This window comes from Cervus elaphus, chromosome 18, assembly GCF_910594005.1.
Source record: "Cervus elaphus chromosome 18, mCerEla1.1, whole genome shotgun sequence".
NCBI lineage: Eukaryota > Metazoa > Chordata > Mammalia > Artiodactyla > Cervidae > Cervus > Cervus elaphus.
This window is the reverse complement of record NC_057832.1, coordinates 51,947,642-51,962,834: the sequence shown is the minus strand read 5'-3', so window position 1 is coordinate 51,962,834 and position 15,193 is coordinate 51,947,642. Positions and strand designations below refer to the sequence as shown.

Sequence of the window (15,193 nt, the reverse complement as noted above, 5' to 3'; positions counted from 1 at the left end):
CAGATGTTAATCAGAATTTGAGTCCTCTCTTATAATACAATAGAAGCAATGTTTTTCCCTCCTTGAAGCACAGCATCATATGGAGAATATGGTCAAAATTCATGGAACTACTCATACATTAATTATGTAGGTATTTGTCTAACAATAAAACATTATTTGCATATATGTCCTTTTGTTCCTATAGAATGTTAGGCACTTTTCTAAACACCCAAAGAGTGGAGGCATTTTGTGGGTCAGGGAAGAGCAGTTAGGCAGTTGGTAGCTAAAATTTGAAAGTGGCCAAAATATTACATAATATTTTTCTCAGTGAAAGAACATACTATCTGATTAAAAGGCCTTCTCTGTTAGACACATGTTACTACTGAACTTCTCTTAATATTTTGTATGGCATTAAAATATAATGTAGTTATTGTCTTCATGATTTTTCACAGAACCATATTTGAACTTGGCCTTGGCATTTAATTTTTTGTAGAAGAAATAAATACACAAGAGAAATAGCTATCGAGGTTAGGTGATTTAGTCAAGTCTGTATAGTATGTGTGAGTCAGAAATAGCATATAACCTTTGGAAAACTTGTCAAGTTTTTTTTTTTTTTATACACAGCTCTGCAAATTATTCTTTATCTATGACCTTAAGTCTTGAGAAGATCATTCTTCTCTTCAGTTTGTTTCACTTCTCTTTTTTGCTCTGTTACGATTGACTGTTAAGATTATGTTTCTTTCAAGGGAAAAGCTTGACCCCAGCCGCATGTGTTCTAATCTTCTATCTTGCCAGATTTCAGGGTGAAATAAAGTGAGGCTTAGGTCAGAAAGGAGTCTTCCTTTCTGAATTCCTTCCCTGTCCCTTCTAATGCTCTGCTACCACCCTGATTTCATGATGTTTCTGAGGTCCTATACACATATCCCAGGATGCAGTTTTCAGAGACAATTAAGTCTGAATTGATACCTAAGGGTAGTTTGTTAATGGCATTATATATCACTAAGCAGAACCCTGAGCATCTCGTGAAACACCTGTGGTTAGCTTTAAAGGCTTCTATCTTGTAGTTTTCTTCAATAAACTAGGCAGTCTGCTTATGTAACTAAAGGGTCTGCTCCGGTATTATTTTCAAAACAAAATGAAAACTAAACAAAAGAGAACTGATGTTTCCACTTTAGAGAAATTTAAATGCTTGTAATTGAAAATGACACTTAAACCTGGTTTAAAAAAAAAAATCCCACAAGGTATTCTGTTACAGCAAAAGTTGTTCTTCCTCTCATCCATGAAATCTTTGAAGAAAAGTTGATTACCCAGTAAAACAAGTCAGCATTTTCTTTTTTTTTTTTTTCAGCATTTTCTTTTTTATATTTTTATAGCAGTCAGTATTCTGCATCACCATTCGGCTATTTGCAAGAATTTCAGCCTTCAAAAAACGTTTCCACTTTTAACCACTGCTTCTGCAAGGTTTATTAGACTTTCTACGCCTTTTAAAATCTGGAGCCGTTTAGTAGCATACTGTGGTTGTACTGGCATGCTTTTTTGATTTGGTCTGTTGTACATGCATTATTTTATTTTCCCTGACTTTAGAACTGTGGGGTATATATTCCCATGTCCATATTCTTGAAATAAAAACACTTGAATGTTCTTGTATCCCCTTGTGATCAGGTTAAGCATGGTCAGACTCCATGCTTCCGTTGCAGGGAACTAACATCCATCCCTAGTCAGGGAACTAAGATCTCTCATGCTGCATGGCACAGCCAATAAATTAATTACTTTAAAAAATCAAAAAACCACCACAGTTCTTTTTAAAGAGAACCTAGTGCATTGTTTTGTACCTGAAAACAAAATACTGCCAAAATAATTATTAAACATATTGGTACCTGTGTCTGGGAAGTCGCATGGGCAGAGGGGCCTGGTGGGCCGTGGTATATGGTACAGAAGAGTTTTACGTGACTTAGCTACTAGGGTGTCCCTGGTGGCTCAGCTGGTAAAGAATCCACCTGCAGTGTCGGTGACCTGGGTTTGATCCTTGGGTTGGGAAGATCCTCTGGAAAAGGGAACGGCTACCCACTCTAGTATTCTTGCCTGGAGAATCCCATGGACAGAGGAGCCTGGCAGGCTGCATACAGTCCATGGGGTCTCAAAGACTCAGACACGACTGAGCGACTTTCAGCACTCACTCACTAGTTACTAAGCAATAACAACAAAACCTACTGTTTATTGGTTTTGGTTATTGTTTCACTGAAGAGTACGCAGTACATTGAAATAGTTACATATTTTAAAAAAACAAATGTTGATTAAATTAGCCTAGTCATTCTGATACTTACCTTTTATGATTTTAAGAAAGATGGCTGATTGAATTCAGAGTTTAAGAGAGTAAGGGGAAGCTAGTCATAGTTCAGCACTACCATTAGGACTAACCATTCGGTTATTGCTTACCTGGGGCTTAATCATGCTTTCTAGAGACTGATGGCAGTTTCGGTTAAGTATGTGTGACTTGGTTTACATGTTGAAGGATTTTAATTTGCAGGGTATTAGTATATCATAAAGTGGTTTTCAAAATAAGAAAAACGTCACAGGAAAGTGATGAAAAAGAACAGTATTTCAAGGAACAGAGAAATTAGAATAAATAAGATTAACATGTAGGAGAGAATAACAGAAATGAAGGGTACTTACAGAACAGCCCCAGACACACACTGAATGTCTGGGCATTTCTTTCTCTCTGCTAGAAAATGTGTAAAAGCATGTACACCCTTAAAAAGTCTTTGTAAAATCACACCTTTAAAAAATGACTTAACAATTTTTTTTACCTCCTTTATGTCTGTCTTTAAAACATTATCAGCTTATCAATTTATTATTTCTTGAAATGAGATTTTAAAAAGAATGGGTAGAAAAGAGGACTTGTGGGTAGAAAGATCTTGTGAGTCAGAATAAATACTCTTTCTTGAGTTTACTCATGTCTTTGCCTGTCTCTGGTCACTGTCTCCAGTCTCTAAATTGTAATTATCTGAAGTAATTTTAATTTCTCAGAATTCTAATTTTCAATTAATGCTCATAATGAAAACTCTTAGTTTAAACTATAGGCTTTTGACCCATTTCAGTGTCCTCTTGAATATAGGAAATTGAGTGGAAATTGGAGATAATAGGAGGCAAAAGAAAAGAACTTGGTTAGGAACAGTAAGAATGGTTTGTTTATCCTGCCCAAGTAAAGGTGTATTCAGAGAACTTTCCAGCTTGTAAGAGTAATAGGCACAAGCTGCAAAGAATTCTACTTCTTGATGCTTTCTCTGTGTCTTAAGTTGCTTTCCTGACTTTATTTTTCAACTTAAACCTTACTCTAAGTGGGTAATTGTGGTCTACCTGCTTATGAATTTTTACTTCCAAAGAATATTGATATTTTTTCTTTAAAAATAACTCCATAAAGAGTGTGTCACTTGGGAGTTTTTTCTTGAATGTACCAGGGTTTTAACAATTATGTTAGTTTAAAATAAAAGATTCCCTAGGGTCATTGCCCTAGGCTTTTAAACTTCAGTAGTGTATCAGAATCATCTCAAGGGATTGTAAAAACAGATTGTTGATTATCGAATCCATATTTCTGATTCAGTAATTCTGAGGTGAAGACAGTTGGCATTTCTATCAAGTTTTGAGATGGTGCTAAAACTGCTGGTCCTACAGGCATTCTTTGAGAACCACTGCCATACAGCATGGGTACAGAAGCATGAGACAGAGCTGGATCTAATCTGTGTTGAATGAATAACTTGTGACTTGTAATTCAGCAGAGTTGTATTTGTTGGATGGGCTCCAACAATGATCATTTAATGTAGTACTGTTTTTATTTTATTTTCATAGATTGGAGCATATGATCAACAAATATGGGAAAAATCTGTTGAACAAAGAGAAATCAAGGTAACAAGTTTATTTTGTATATTCTATAAATTGATTATTAACCACAGTTTATTTAATATCTTTCTGCAGACCTTTTAAGGTACAAATTAATATTACTCTATCTGTCCACACTTTTATATAATGGAGTAAAGTCTTTTATGATGGTATATTCATGTGTCTTTACCTCTGATTTTTCTTTTTGGGATCTTTAGCATCTTTCTGTTTTTTTTAAATTTAATTTCTAATGATTATTTTTTGTCAGCTCTTTTCCCCTTTCACTTGTCACCTTATACTTCTAGTTTACTTTTCCTCCCTTTTGATGCTGTCATTGCTCTGTACAGTTTATTAAACTGGTAAGTGTTTCAGGATTTTTCCCGCCTGAGTGATACTGTGCAAACGCTGCTCTGCTTAATTGAGATCTGCTTTTTGGTGTTACTAACAATGACTTGGACGCAAACAGAGTCGCTGAAAAGTTGGTCATTTTTGGAAAGAATTTAGGAAAGTAAAACATTAATTAAAATGTTTCTATAGTTCGCAATTTCTTTTTGAACGTGTAATCATTTACAGTGATAAGATGTCCTCATAGGCTACCTTGCTAGCATGAAAACTGTTTTCTAACTAAATTTGGTTTTGTTTCTCAGCAGTCACACCTTTTCAGTAATAAGATTTATAGTACTAATCAGTGTGTTCCTGCACGAGCTAAACTTAATATTGGCCCAGAGAATGATACTTTAGTTGCTTTATATTTTGTACAAAAAGTTTACATTAAATTGAAAACCCATGTCTATATTTGCTTAAAAATCTGTCAAAAAAAAATCTAGTATTTAGACAACTTAGTCATCTGTAATAAAGAGCAAGACTCTACCATTTGTCAGTTTTAATCTTTGAACTGTTGTCATGAAGAGTTAATACAATCAACAAAGTTGCAGTGAGCACTTGCTATGTCTTAAGTATAGGATTAAATCATGGGAACAAAAAAGATAAAGTATACTATAATTATGGAGACGAGATACGTGATTACAAATGAGATGAATTCAGTTAAGAGAGGGATGTGTAGTTCTCTGTCAGGGTACAAATTTGGGAAGCCCCGCTAGTGAGGTTAGGAAAGATTCACAGAGGAAGTGAGTCATGAGTTGAGTTTGACACACATTAGGGAGAATGAGGAAAACATTCCAGACAGAATGAAGAGCTTATGAAAATAGACATGATGGAAGGAGCATGACTGACTCAGGAATCCTCAAGGAACTTGATGGGTAATAGGTTGGATGGAGGAAGGCAATTAGAGTGATGTGGAAAAAACAAGAAAGGAAAACGAGTTCAGATCTTGAAGAGGTTTAACTGCTTTACCTGAGTCTAGACATAATTTAGAAAACAACAGAAGAGACATGAATGAGTTTTAAGCAGAAAAAGTTACCTGGTTAGATTTCTATTTCAACAACTTCACTAAGGCAGCACTAAGTATGGTGGGAAATATTAGAAGAGGAGCAGATACATAATTCTGTTTTAGAAATATTCAGGTGGTACTTGGCAGAGAGACTGGGGAGTCCTCAGTATTTAAAGTATGTATGTCTGTATATATGTATACGTATGTACCTGTGTGTTAAGTCGCTCAGTTGTGTCCAACTCTTTGTGACCTCATGGACTGTAGCCCACCAGAGTCATCTGTTCATAGAATTCTCCAGGCTAGCATACTGGAGTGAGTTGTCATTTCCTTCTTCAGGGAATCTTTCCAACCCAGGGATCGAACCTGATTTCTTACATTGCAGGCAGATTCTCCACATGTATACTTATGAAAGTGAAAGTTTCTCAGTTGAGTCTGACCCTTTGTGACCCCATGGAATGGTCCTTGGAATTCTTCAGGCCAGAATACTGGAGTGAGTAGCCTTTCCCTTCTCCAGGGGATCTTCCCAACCCAGGGATGAAACCCAGGTTTCCTGCATTGCAGATTGATTCTTTACCAGCTGAGCCACCAGGGAAGCCCAAGAATACTGGAGTGGGTATCCTATCCCTTTTCCAGCAGACCTTCCTGGCCCAGGAATCAAACTGGGGTCTCCTGCAATTGCCAGCTGAGCTACCTATGTGTGGGTGGTTTTTTGTTGTTCAGTTGCTAAGTTGTGTGCCTGGGTGTTATGTATATTATATATGGTACACATTATACAGATACGGCCGTAGGACTCAGTGGATTTACATTGAATGATGAGAGAAAAAGGCTGAGAACAGAACATTGGGAAACAAGATTTAACGGATAGGTTTATTAAAAAAAAAAGAGAGATGTAAGTGAAGGAGGAAAGAGGAATGAGAGATTGTGAAGCAGTAGTCTGAGAATATCACAAAGAGCTGGAATAGTCAAGAATATTAGCAGGAAAAAAAAAAAAGAATATTAGCAGAGAGGTCTACTAAGATGCTTTAAAATGCTCTTTGACAGTCTTTAACTTGTTGGGCAAAATGTTAACTACCTTAAGAGGTTGTGTTACCGGTTGGCACATTTGGATGTTTTTGAAATTAACTCCCCTCCCCAAATCTATCTGTCTGTCTATGTGCAGTTTTTTAGCTTTAAGTGCTCATCACCAATTACTATTTTACTTATGTAATCTCCTCATTTTTAATAGATCTATTTTAATGCCTAAATAGAGGCTAAGGTAAGGGAGGATTATATCAGTTGGTACTTGGTGTGCTGGCAGGATGAACTTAGGGAAGGCTAAGACTTATAACTTGTTTCTGAAATATGTCTCCTTTTAAAGATAATACTTTGAAATAGTAACTGAAGAATTAAAATTTAATTTTGTTATTTTGTATTAAAAGGCTCAATTTCTTGACAAGCCTCAAAGCACATTCCATTCTTATTAAATGTTCTATTGGAAGCAAGTTATTTATAGTGTAAAATAATTTTGTATTTATTCTATGGAAGATAGAGAAGTTGGGTAACTGTGGTGTATTAATGTTGATACTTGATTAAAAAAACAAAAACACTGTACCTGTTGTGCTTAGAGAATATGATAACAAATGTATTGACTTTGTCCTTTTATATAATTAGTTCTTTTATTATCTGTCAAAGCAGTGAGCAACAATTAAAGGAAACCATGAAAATATATTTCTTGATAATTGTTTTTAATAAAGACCCTAACTGATACTGCTAAAGTGTAAAGTCTCTTGTAAATTGCAGCTTATTTTTTTCTTAAACATTTTAGAAATTATAACTGAAAACTATAGTTTTCTGTTCCCCTTGACCCAAATTTAAAAGTAAATATGAAATTTCCCTGTTTTAGTACCCACTAGTAGGAGAAGGCAATGGCAGCCCACTCCAATACTCTTGCCTGGAACATCCCATGGATGGAGGAGCCTGGTAGGTTGCAGTCCATGGGGTCGCTAAGAGTCGGACACAACGGAGCGACTTCACCTTCACTTTCCTGCATTGGAGAAGGAAATGGCAACCCACTCCAGTGTTCTTGCCTGGAGAATCCCAGGGACAGGGGAGCCTGGTGGGCTGCCGTCTCTGGGGTCGCAGAGTCGGACACGACTGAAGTGACTTAGCAGCAGCAGCAGAGCTGTAAAGTTTCAGCAAAACAAACTATGTTGTTTCAAGTTATTAAAGGGATGGGGGAAACTAAATAGGATTTCCAGAAAGTGGTTAGTATATATTTCAATAATATATACTCAATAAAGAATATATTATTTGATTTCTTGGCAGTTATATTCATAGCACTTGATTATTTCTACTTTTTAGTTAAACCAGTAGTTTAAAAAAATCTTTCTAAAGCTAAGTTTTCGTTTTTTGTTTGTTCTCTTAAACTTTTTGAAGGCTCATAATTTTTTTAGTACTGAAAGCTAAGCTGTTTGTGTAAGTGTAGTTTACTCAAAACCAATTTAAAGTCGTCAAACTTAAAATATCTACTTAATTAAAATCACATGTTATAAATGCTGACACGTTGGTACTAATATTTTTTGTTTTTGTGAATAAAATCACTAATGGTAGAAGATTTATCAGTAATACTCTTTTTTAAAATTTTTTTAAATAATACTCTTGTATATCCTTTTTTTTAAACCCTTTAAATACTCTGATAGGCTACCTTGAAGGGTAAGTTTTTGTCAACTCTGCTGTGACTTTACAATGCTATGGCTTTACAATGTAGCTTAAAATTATGCTATGACTTTACAGTGTATGATAGTTCAAAATGTTTTAATAAAATATAAAATAGGAAATTAATCACATATTTAAAATGCCAAGTAGAATAAGCATGTTGAAAAACAACATAATTGCATAAATCAAAATACTTTACTGTTTCTCTTATAAGGACTTAAAGTTCTTAAAACAGTCTTGAGGAAAAGTTTAGGTTTACAGCAGTAAATGAGGCTTCAGATTTGTTATAAACATTGGCAGTAAGGTTATTTTCAAAGTGCTAGAAAACAGTTTATGAAAGATAGAAGTATATATGTAAAAGTACTTGTCTAAAAGAAAACTCTTTTTCACTTTAAGACTAAGAAATAAAGAAGAAAAAATAAAAAAAAAAGAAAGAAGTAAATGAAAATATGTTATTGTTTTCAAATTTATTGGCACTAATAAAGGTAAAATAGCATAATAAACTTCATGCCAAATTTAAATAGTGTTTGATCAGTGGATTTTTTGTTTAAATATGTTTTATTAGTTTACCTTTCCAATTTGCAAAATATTGGGAGTGATTTACAGTCTATGAGTGACACTATCATGACATTAAAGTGGGAAATGGCATGCAGATAGTTGTTTTTTGTGATGTGCAGTAGTTAATATTCTCTCAGCTCACCGTGAATGATGATTTAGTGAATACTGACTGTTGTTAGGAGAAATACAGAATTAAGTTCCTGCAAGCCCCTAGTCACAACACTTGTCAGCTAATCAATATATAACCTTGTTTAAATGACATCTTATTTAATATATGGTGTTGATTCGTTAACACTGAACTAACGGGAAACATCTCATGCCTGAACAGAGCTTATCTAACACATTTTCTTAGTGAGCCACGTCACAGCCTTCATGCACTTAGGAACACTAGACCACTTGTCAGCACTATCTCAGGGACCATTTCCATACAGAATTACCGACAGAAAGCAAAAGATTGACGCTGAATGGATTGTGAGAAGGAACTGAAAGGAGAGCTATGCAAGAAGGCAGAGGGATGCCGTGTTTGATCTCAGCTGGGAATGTGAACACTGAGTGACTCCAATTGTTTGCCACTCTCACTGTGCATGTCTGCAAATGACTGCAAGATCACAGCAAATATTGATTTTAGGGACAAGTTAATTTTAGCATATAGGTGAGTTTGCAGGTATGGAATCTATGAATATCAGGATTGACTATATGATCAATATCAAGATGATCATGGCTGTGTCTTCAACTCTGACCTTCTTTTGTTTTTGTATCTGTGGGTAGTTTGCAACTTCACATGGACAGACTATTTGAAGGAGTTCAGAGCTTAATTGCATCTTGATTTCAGGATACATTTTTGGTTTAAACATCTCAGTTAATTTTGAGCTCAAATGTCCTATTCTCTGTTTCAGATAAAAATGTTGCTTGATTAAATTTTTATTTTAAGGAGTCATTATTACTTAGATCAGGACTAAACAAAGGATTTACTTTATAGTTACTTGGTTAACTGAATGAACAATAAACAAATCTTTGAAACACTAGGTCACCTCTCAGCACTTGGATTCCAAGGAGTTTAGCCTGGGCTCCTCCAATTCTTAACATCCTAGTCTTAAGTTATAAAGTGTAATTTATTTTTTGATTTTTTTTTTCGTTGATTTTGATCTCTACTCCTGCTCTAACTTGGTACACTGATGCAGAAACTTAATCTTAGTGTTCAGTAATTTCAAGTTGAAACTAATTCTTTTCATGATTTCTGCCTTCTCCTTCTTCCTCCTCCTGGGCATGGCATCTAAGCTATGAGGTGATAAGGTAGCGTTGTGGTCTGGTTAGTGGTTAGCATGTGAAGATAGTGGCAGCCCTGAGATGTGCATTGTCCTCTCTGGTCTCACCCTACATGTTGGCATCTGCTAAGAAGTCTGCATTCCTGTCTGTCCTCAACTCTGTGACCCCTGCTTTCTTCAGCACTGCCTCCGGCATCACACCTTAAAGGCCCTTTAGGGCCACTGTTGTCCCAGCCAGCTTCAGCACTTTCCTGTGCAAAACAAGGGCCACCTCAGTCTCCTGGACCATCTCAGGCTGTACATCTGAATTGGTGGTGATAGTCTTTGTTTTAAAATTATGCTTTTCGTAATAAACAGACCCCATGTGTTACATACATCCCTAAAGTTATCTTTTTGGAAATAATAAAATTCATTACACTACTGTTGTGTTACGTTTGTCACAAATATATGTGATAGTTTTTGTACATTATATTGCTCAAAGTTTTTCTTCTTAATCGAAATCTTTAGGCATTGATTTTGGGTATTAAAAATGTACATGTGTTGAATTTCAATACTACTTTTTTGCTGAGTTAAAATTGACATATAACATATTAGTTTCAGGTGTAAAACATAGTAACTAGATATTTGTATATATTGAGAAATGATCCCAACAGTAAGTCTAGTTTAAATAATCATCCCCATACATGCTTACATATTTTTTTTCTTGTGATAAGAACTTTAAGATCTACTCTCTTATCAATACTACTTTTAATATGTTACAGGGGTTAAGGAATAAACCAAAGAAAACAGCACATGTGAAACCAGACCTCATAGATGTCGATCTTGTAAGAGGTGAGTCTTGAATAACCAAATATTTAATGAAATTAGAAATTGTCCTCAAAGGAACAGAGTTCAAAATGGGTTAGATATATATGTTTGTAGGAATAAAAGCAATGTGAGGCTAAATGAAGTTAGAAGTAGTATTAAAAAAGAGAGTGAAGACCTTTAAATACCATTGACTAGTCTTTTCTCTCACTAAAAATCATTCCAAGTAATAAGTGTAAAAGAAAAGCAGCTTGTATTTGCTTAGCAAACTATAAAGCTTGTTATAAACATTAAAGTGGTATTTTTAATTCCTAACTGAAACTGACATTTGAAAATTGTCTTGTATTTATAAAATATGTAGGAGAAATTTTGCTGTTATTTCAGTTAAAAATAGTTCTTTTCAAAGTACCTGAGTCAATATAATGGCATGTGTGATGTTTTTAGAAATGTTTCCTACCCATAGTTGGACAGTTGACACCCATAGTACAAAAGAAATAATATGTTTTACTTCAGATGTTGAAATTTTTTTCTTTAAGGAAATTAAAAAATAATAAATGTTGTCTTTCATTTTGCATTACTTTTCTTAGGGTCTGCATTTGCTAAGGCAAAACCTGAAAGTCCATGGACTTCTTTGACTAGAAAGGGAATTGTTCGAGTTGTATTTTTTCCCTTTTTCTTCCGGTGGTGGTTACAAGTAACATCAAAAGTCATCTTTTTCTGGCTTCTAGTCCTTTATCTTCTTCAAGGTACAACTAAATGAAAGAAATGCATTTTGCTTTTAACTTTCAGCATTTTTTTTTTTTTGGTTAGGATTACTAAGGCTTTGTTATTTTTAAAATATACTACTTCCGAGTATGGAAAAAAAATTTATAGTGATACATGATTTAGTAAGACACAAATAGTTTGGGATTAAAAATGTTTAAGAAAGCAAAGTAGTTATTTTCCAAAATAATTTTATTATAATTTGAATGTGTGTATTGCTAAAGAAAAATACAAATTGAGAGGATTTTTAGAAATTACAGAATCTCTTCCAAATGTACCCCTACATATATGAACACACGAGTCTTTTTTTATGAAGCCTTAAGGTTAATTCTTCCTTTCTCAGCAGTATTCTTTTTTTTCCTCTTAACCACAGTGTTCTGAGACTGTCCTCATTCTGTATTAAAATTCTGTGTACCATGTACTGCTCTAAGAGCTTGTCACAGATGCTCATTTAATACAACCATCCAGTGAAGCATGGGTCCTATTAGTATGCCTAGCCTATAGACATGGGACCTGAAGGACCTGCAGGTCCAAAGTTACATACTCAGCAAGTGTGGCGGTCCAGGTTCAAGCCTAAGCAGTCTGACCTCAGAAGCACATGCTTAACGCCTCTGTAACGTCACATCCCAGCACAGCAGTGTTCCCGGGCACTCACAGCAACGGCACACATTGCGAGGTGCACAGCACTCCAGAGCATTTACACCTAAAAGAAGAAATTGCTCACATTTCTGTCACTCTAACAAAACAACAATTTGAATTTGGTTGATACCCTTTTAGTGTTTTTAATATCTTATTTTTTTTTTTTAAACACAGTTGTATTTCTGAGGGGCTTCCCTCATGGCTCAGCTGGTAAAGAATCCGCCTGCAATGCTGGAGACCTGGGTTCAATCCCTGGATTGGGAAGATCCCCTGGAAAAGGGAAAGGCTACCCACTCCAGTGTTCTGGCCTGGAGAATTCCAAGGATTGTACAGTCCATGGGGTCACAAAGAGTTGGACATGACTGAGTGATTTTCGCTTTCTTTCTATCAAAAATACTAAGTAAAAGATAATATCTTTTAAGTAAATGAAAACAATAAAAATGAAAGATTTATTTAGGTTATTTCTTTAAGTTTAGTCGCTCAGTCGTGTCTGACTCTTTGTGACCCCGTGGATTATAGGCTACCAGGCTCCTCCGTCTACGGGATTTTCCAGGCAAGAATACTGGAGTGGGTTGCCATTTCCTTCTCCAGAAGATCTTCCTGACCCAGGGATCAAACCCAGGTCTCCCACATTGTAGGCAGACACTTCACTGTCTGAGCCACCAGGGAAGTCTTTCTTTAAGCTTGTGTATATCTTATATACTTAAGAGGGAGCGAACTTGAAGTTATCCTCCAATGTTTTCTAGTTTACCTAGAGAACACTTTATTCTAAAGTGGTCAGAAATTGCAATTGCTTATTAGAATAATAATTAATCAGTACCATTCATTGTAACCACTGTGCCTTGTACTTTTTTGATATTATTGCTTTATTGTATTTGAGGACAAACAAGTTTCCAGTGTAATTAGAAGGTCGCATATTGTGGCTGAAATTCACATGTTGGCTTGCCTAAATTAAATAGGGAGCATAGCTTAGATCAAGCATGAAAAAACAGATATTTTTCAGTTCCAAACTAAGTTTAATGTTATTAGTGTTTTTAAGTGTTGGCCACTGAAATTTTCCCTGGTAAAGCTTAGTCTAAAAAGTGTTTCAAGTCATGCAGCCAGTGACAAAGCCATGATAAGACAAACCCTCAGCAATCTGAGTGCCTTTAGAAGCCCCTGTGCTTCTGCCTCTTTGCATATTGAGCAGAGTATAGTGCTCTGAATTATGTCCTCATTCTCTATCCCACCTTCTTGTCCTGAAGAGTAGAAAGAATCGTGTGCAGTCAGACTGGGTTTTACATAACTACAGTTTTTCACTTCAGTCACATGTCTTTAAGTATATCAACTATATATTTTCAGCTTCATCCTACTTATTATGTCATTTCTCTCCTGGGTCACTGCCAAGAGCCCTTATGTCTTTTACTTTCTGTCCATTTACCTTTTGGGCTTCCCTGGTGGCTTGTTGGTAAAGAATCCACCTGCCTTTCAGAGGACATGGATTTGATCTCTGGGTCAGGAAGATCCCCTGGAGAAAGAAACGGCAATCCATTCCAGTATTCTTGCCTGGGAAATCCCATGGACAGAGGAGCCTGGAGGGCTACAGTCCATGGGGTCACAAGAGTCAGACACGACGTAGTGACTAAACATACACACACACATTTACCTTTTACATTACAAATATAAATCAGCCACTCAAGTTCTAAATCTTAATTATCATTGCCTTCAAGATAAAGAGCCAGTTTTTCAGTCTCTTAAATTTCTCAACTTTAACCAAACTAAACTGGTTCTGTGCTGTTTCTTAAACATTCTGTGCCTTTTTTGGTAACCTGTATGTTTTGGGGGTAACTCTTTTTTGCCTGTGTAGCCCTTTCCCCTTTTGTTTACTTAGTCCACTACTTATTCTGTGAGTTATTAACTTTTGAGAATTAGGCATTAGAATTCCTTCATACCTCTCCAGTTTACATATCTTTTTTATGTGTCACAGATATTTTGTTAGTCTACTCAGACTGCTACAATAAAATACTACAGACTGAGTGGCTTAAACAGCAGAAATTCGTGTTCTCATGGTTATGGAAGCTGGACACCTAAGATCAAGGTGCTCTTAGGGTTGGTGTCTGTTAGAGGTTTCTTTTCCTGTCTTGTAGGTGGCTGCCTTCTTGCAGTATCCTCACATGGCCTTTATTCTGTGCATGAGTTGAAAGAGATTTCTGGTACCTCTAGCTCTTATAGGAGCTGGTCCTTTTGGATTAAGGTCCTACCCTTATGATTTTATTCAACCTTCATTATATCATATAGGCCCTATCTGTTAAGATAGTCATGTTGGGGGTCAGGACTTTAACATACAAAATGAGGGTGGAGGGCACAATTCGGTTCATTACAGGGGTTTTAATTATTTCTTTATATGTCCCCCTTTTCCTTTAAGGAGGGGGTGTCTGTGATCTTACTAGGAATGCCTTTAGATTTATATGGATCTAGTTTTCATTGCAGTGTTAAGGTGTGTACTTTAGAGACCACGTTGGCTGTTACTTTGTTCCAAGAGTTTATTTCTGAATGGCATGGTTAGCCAGGGGCAAACAAGTCTTGAAGAGCTTGTCTGAAGTAACTTTTATACTCATTTAATTTAGAAAAATAATCTGGCAAACAACAATGTTAGAACAGTTTTTAAAGTTTTTTTTACAGTTTTGAGGACATGACTGTCAGATCTATAATTAAATGTATTTTCTTTCCCTTTTTGTAGTTGCTGCAGTAGTGTTATTCTGTTCGGCTTCTAGCCCACATAGCATACCTCTGACGGAAGTGATTGAGCCGGTGTGGCTGATGCTGCTCCTAGGTACGGTGCACTGCCAGATTGTCTCAACAAGAACACCCAAACCTCCGCTAAGTACCGGGGGTAAGAGAAGAAGGTACTGTCTGTTTAAGAGAGATCTTTTTGTAGATTTCTGTAATTTGAATCAAGGATTGTTCTTGACTTGAATGAAATGTTATCTTGAAACAGTGAGCTTCAGAATCAGCTGTTGAATAATTTAGTTTCTTTTATTTGCTTCAGAGCCAGTTTGAGACCCCATACCTGTTTGTTTTTGTTTTCTTTCTTGAAGCTCATTGCTGAGGCACATGATATCAATGTAGGGAATATATGTTAGTTGGAATTGCTAATAATTTCCACTATTACAGAACCTTGTACTTAAAAGATGCTTTGGCAAAAACAAAAGTCAAGGAAATTTTTTCGCTAAATTCCATTTATTAT

At 35.8% G+C, this 15,193-nt stretch overlaps 1 protein-coding gene across 4 annotated transcripts in view; it reads left to right on the top strand.

Annotated features, from left to right (window-relative positions):
• The window catches only part of PHTF2 (putative homeodomain transcription factor 2), a 125,172-nt gene that overhangs the window by 68,837 nt on the left and 41,142 nt on the right, over positions 1–15,193 (top strand). For 2 of the 4 annotated variants that reach the window (XM_043871636.1, XM_043871633.1), the window contains 5 exons: positions 3,826–3,882; positions 4,203–4,214; positions 10,524–10,593; positions 11,154–11,312; positions 14,687–14,852. In XM_043871636.1, the coding sequence (XP_043727571.1) occupies positions 3,826–3,882; positions 4,203–4,214; positions 10,524–10,593; positions 11,154–11,312; positions 14,687–14,852 (464 nt within the window). The remainder of the gene's footprint in view (positions 1–3,825; positions 3,883–4,202; positions 4,215–10,523; positions 10,594–11,153; positions 11,313–14,686; positions 14,853–15,193) is intronic. The other 2 variants (XM_043871637.1, XM_043871635.1) reach the window with 1 other exon arrangement.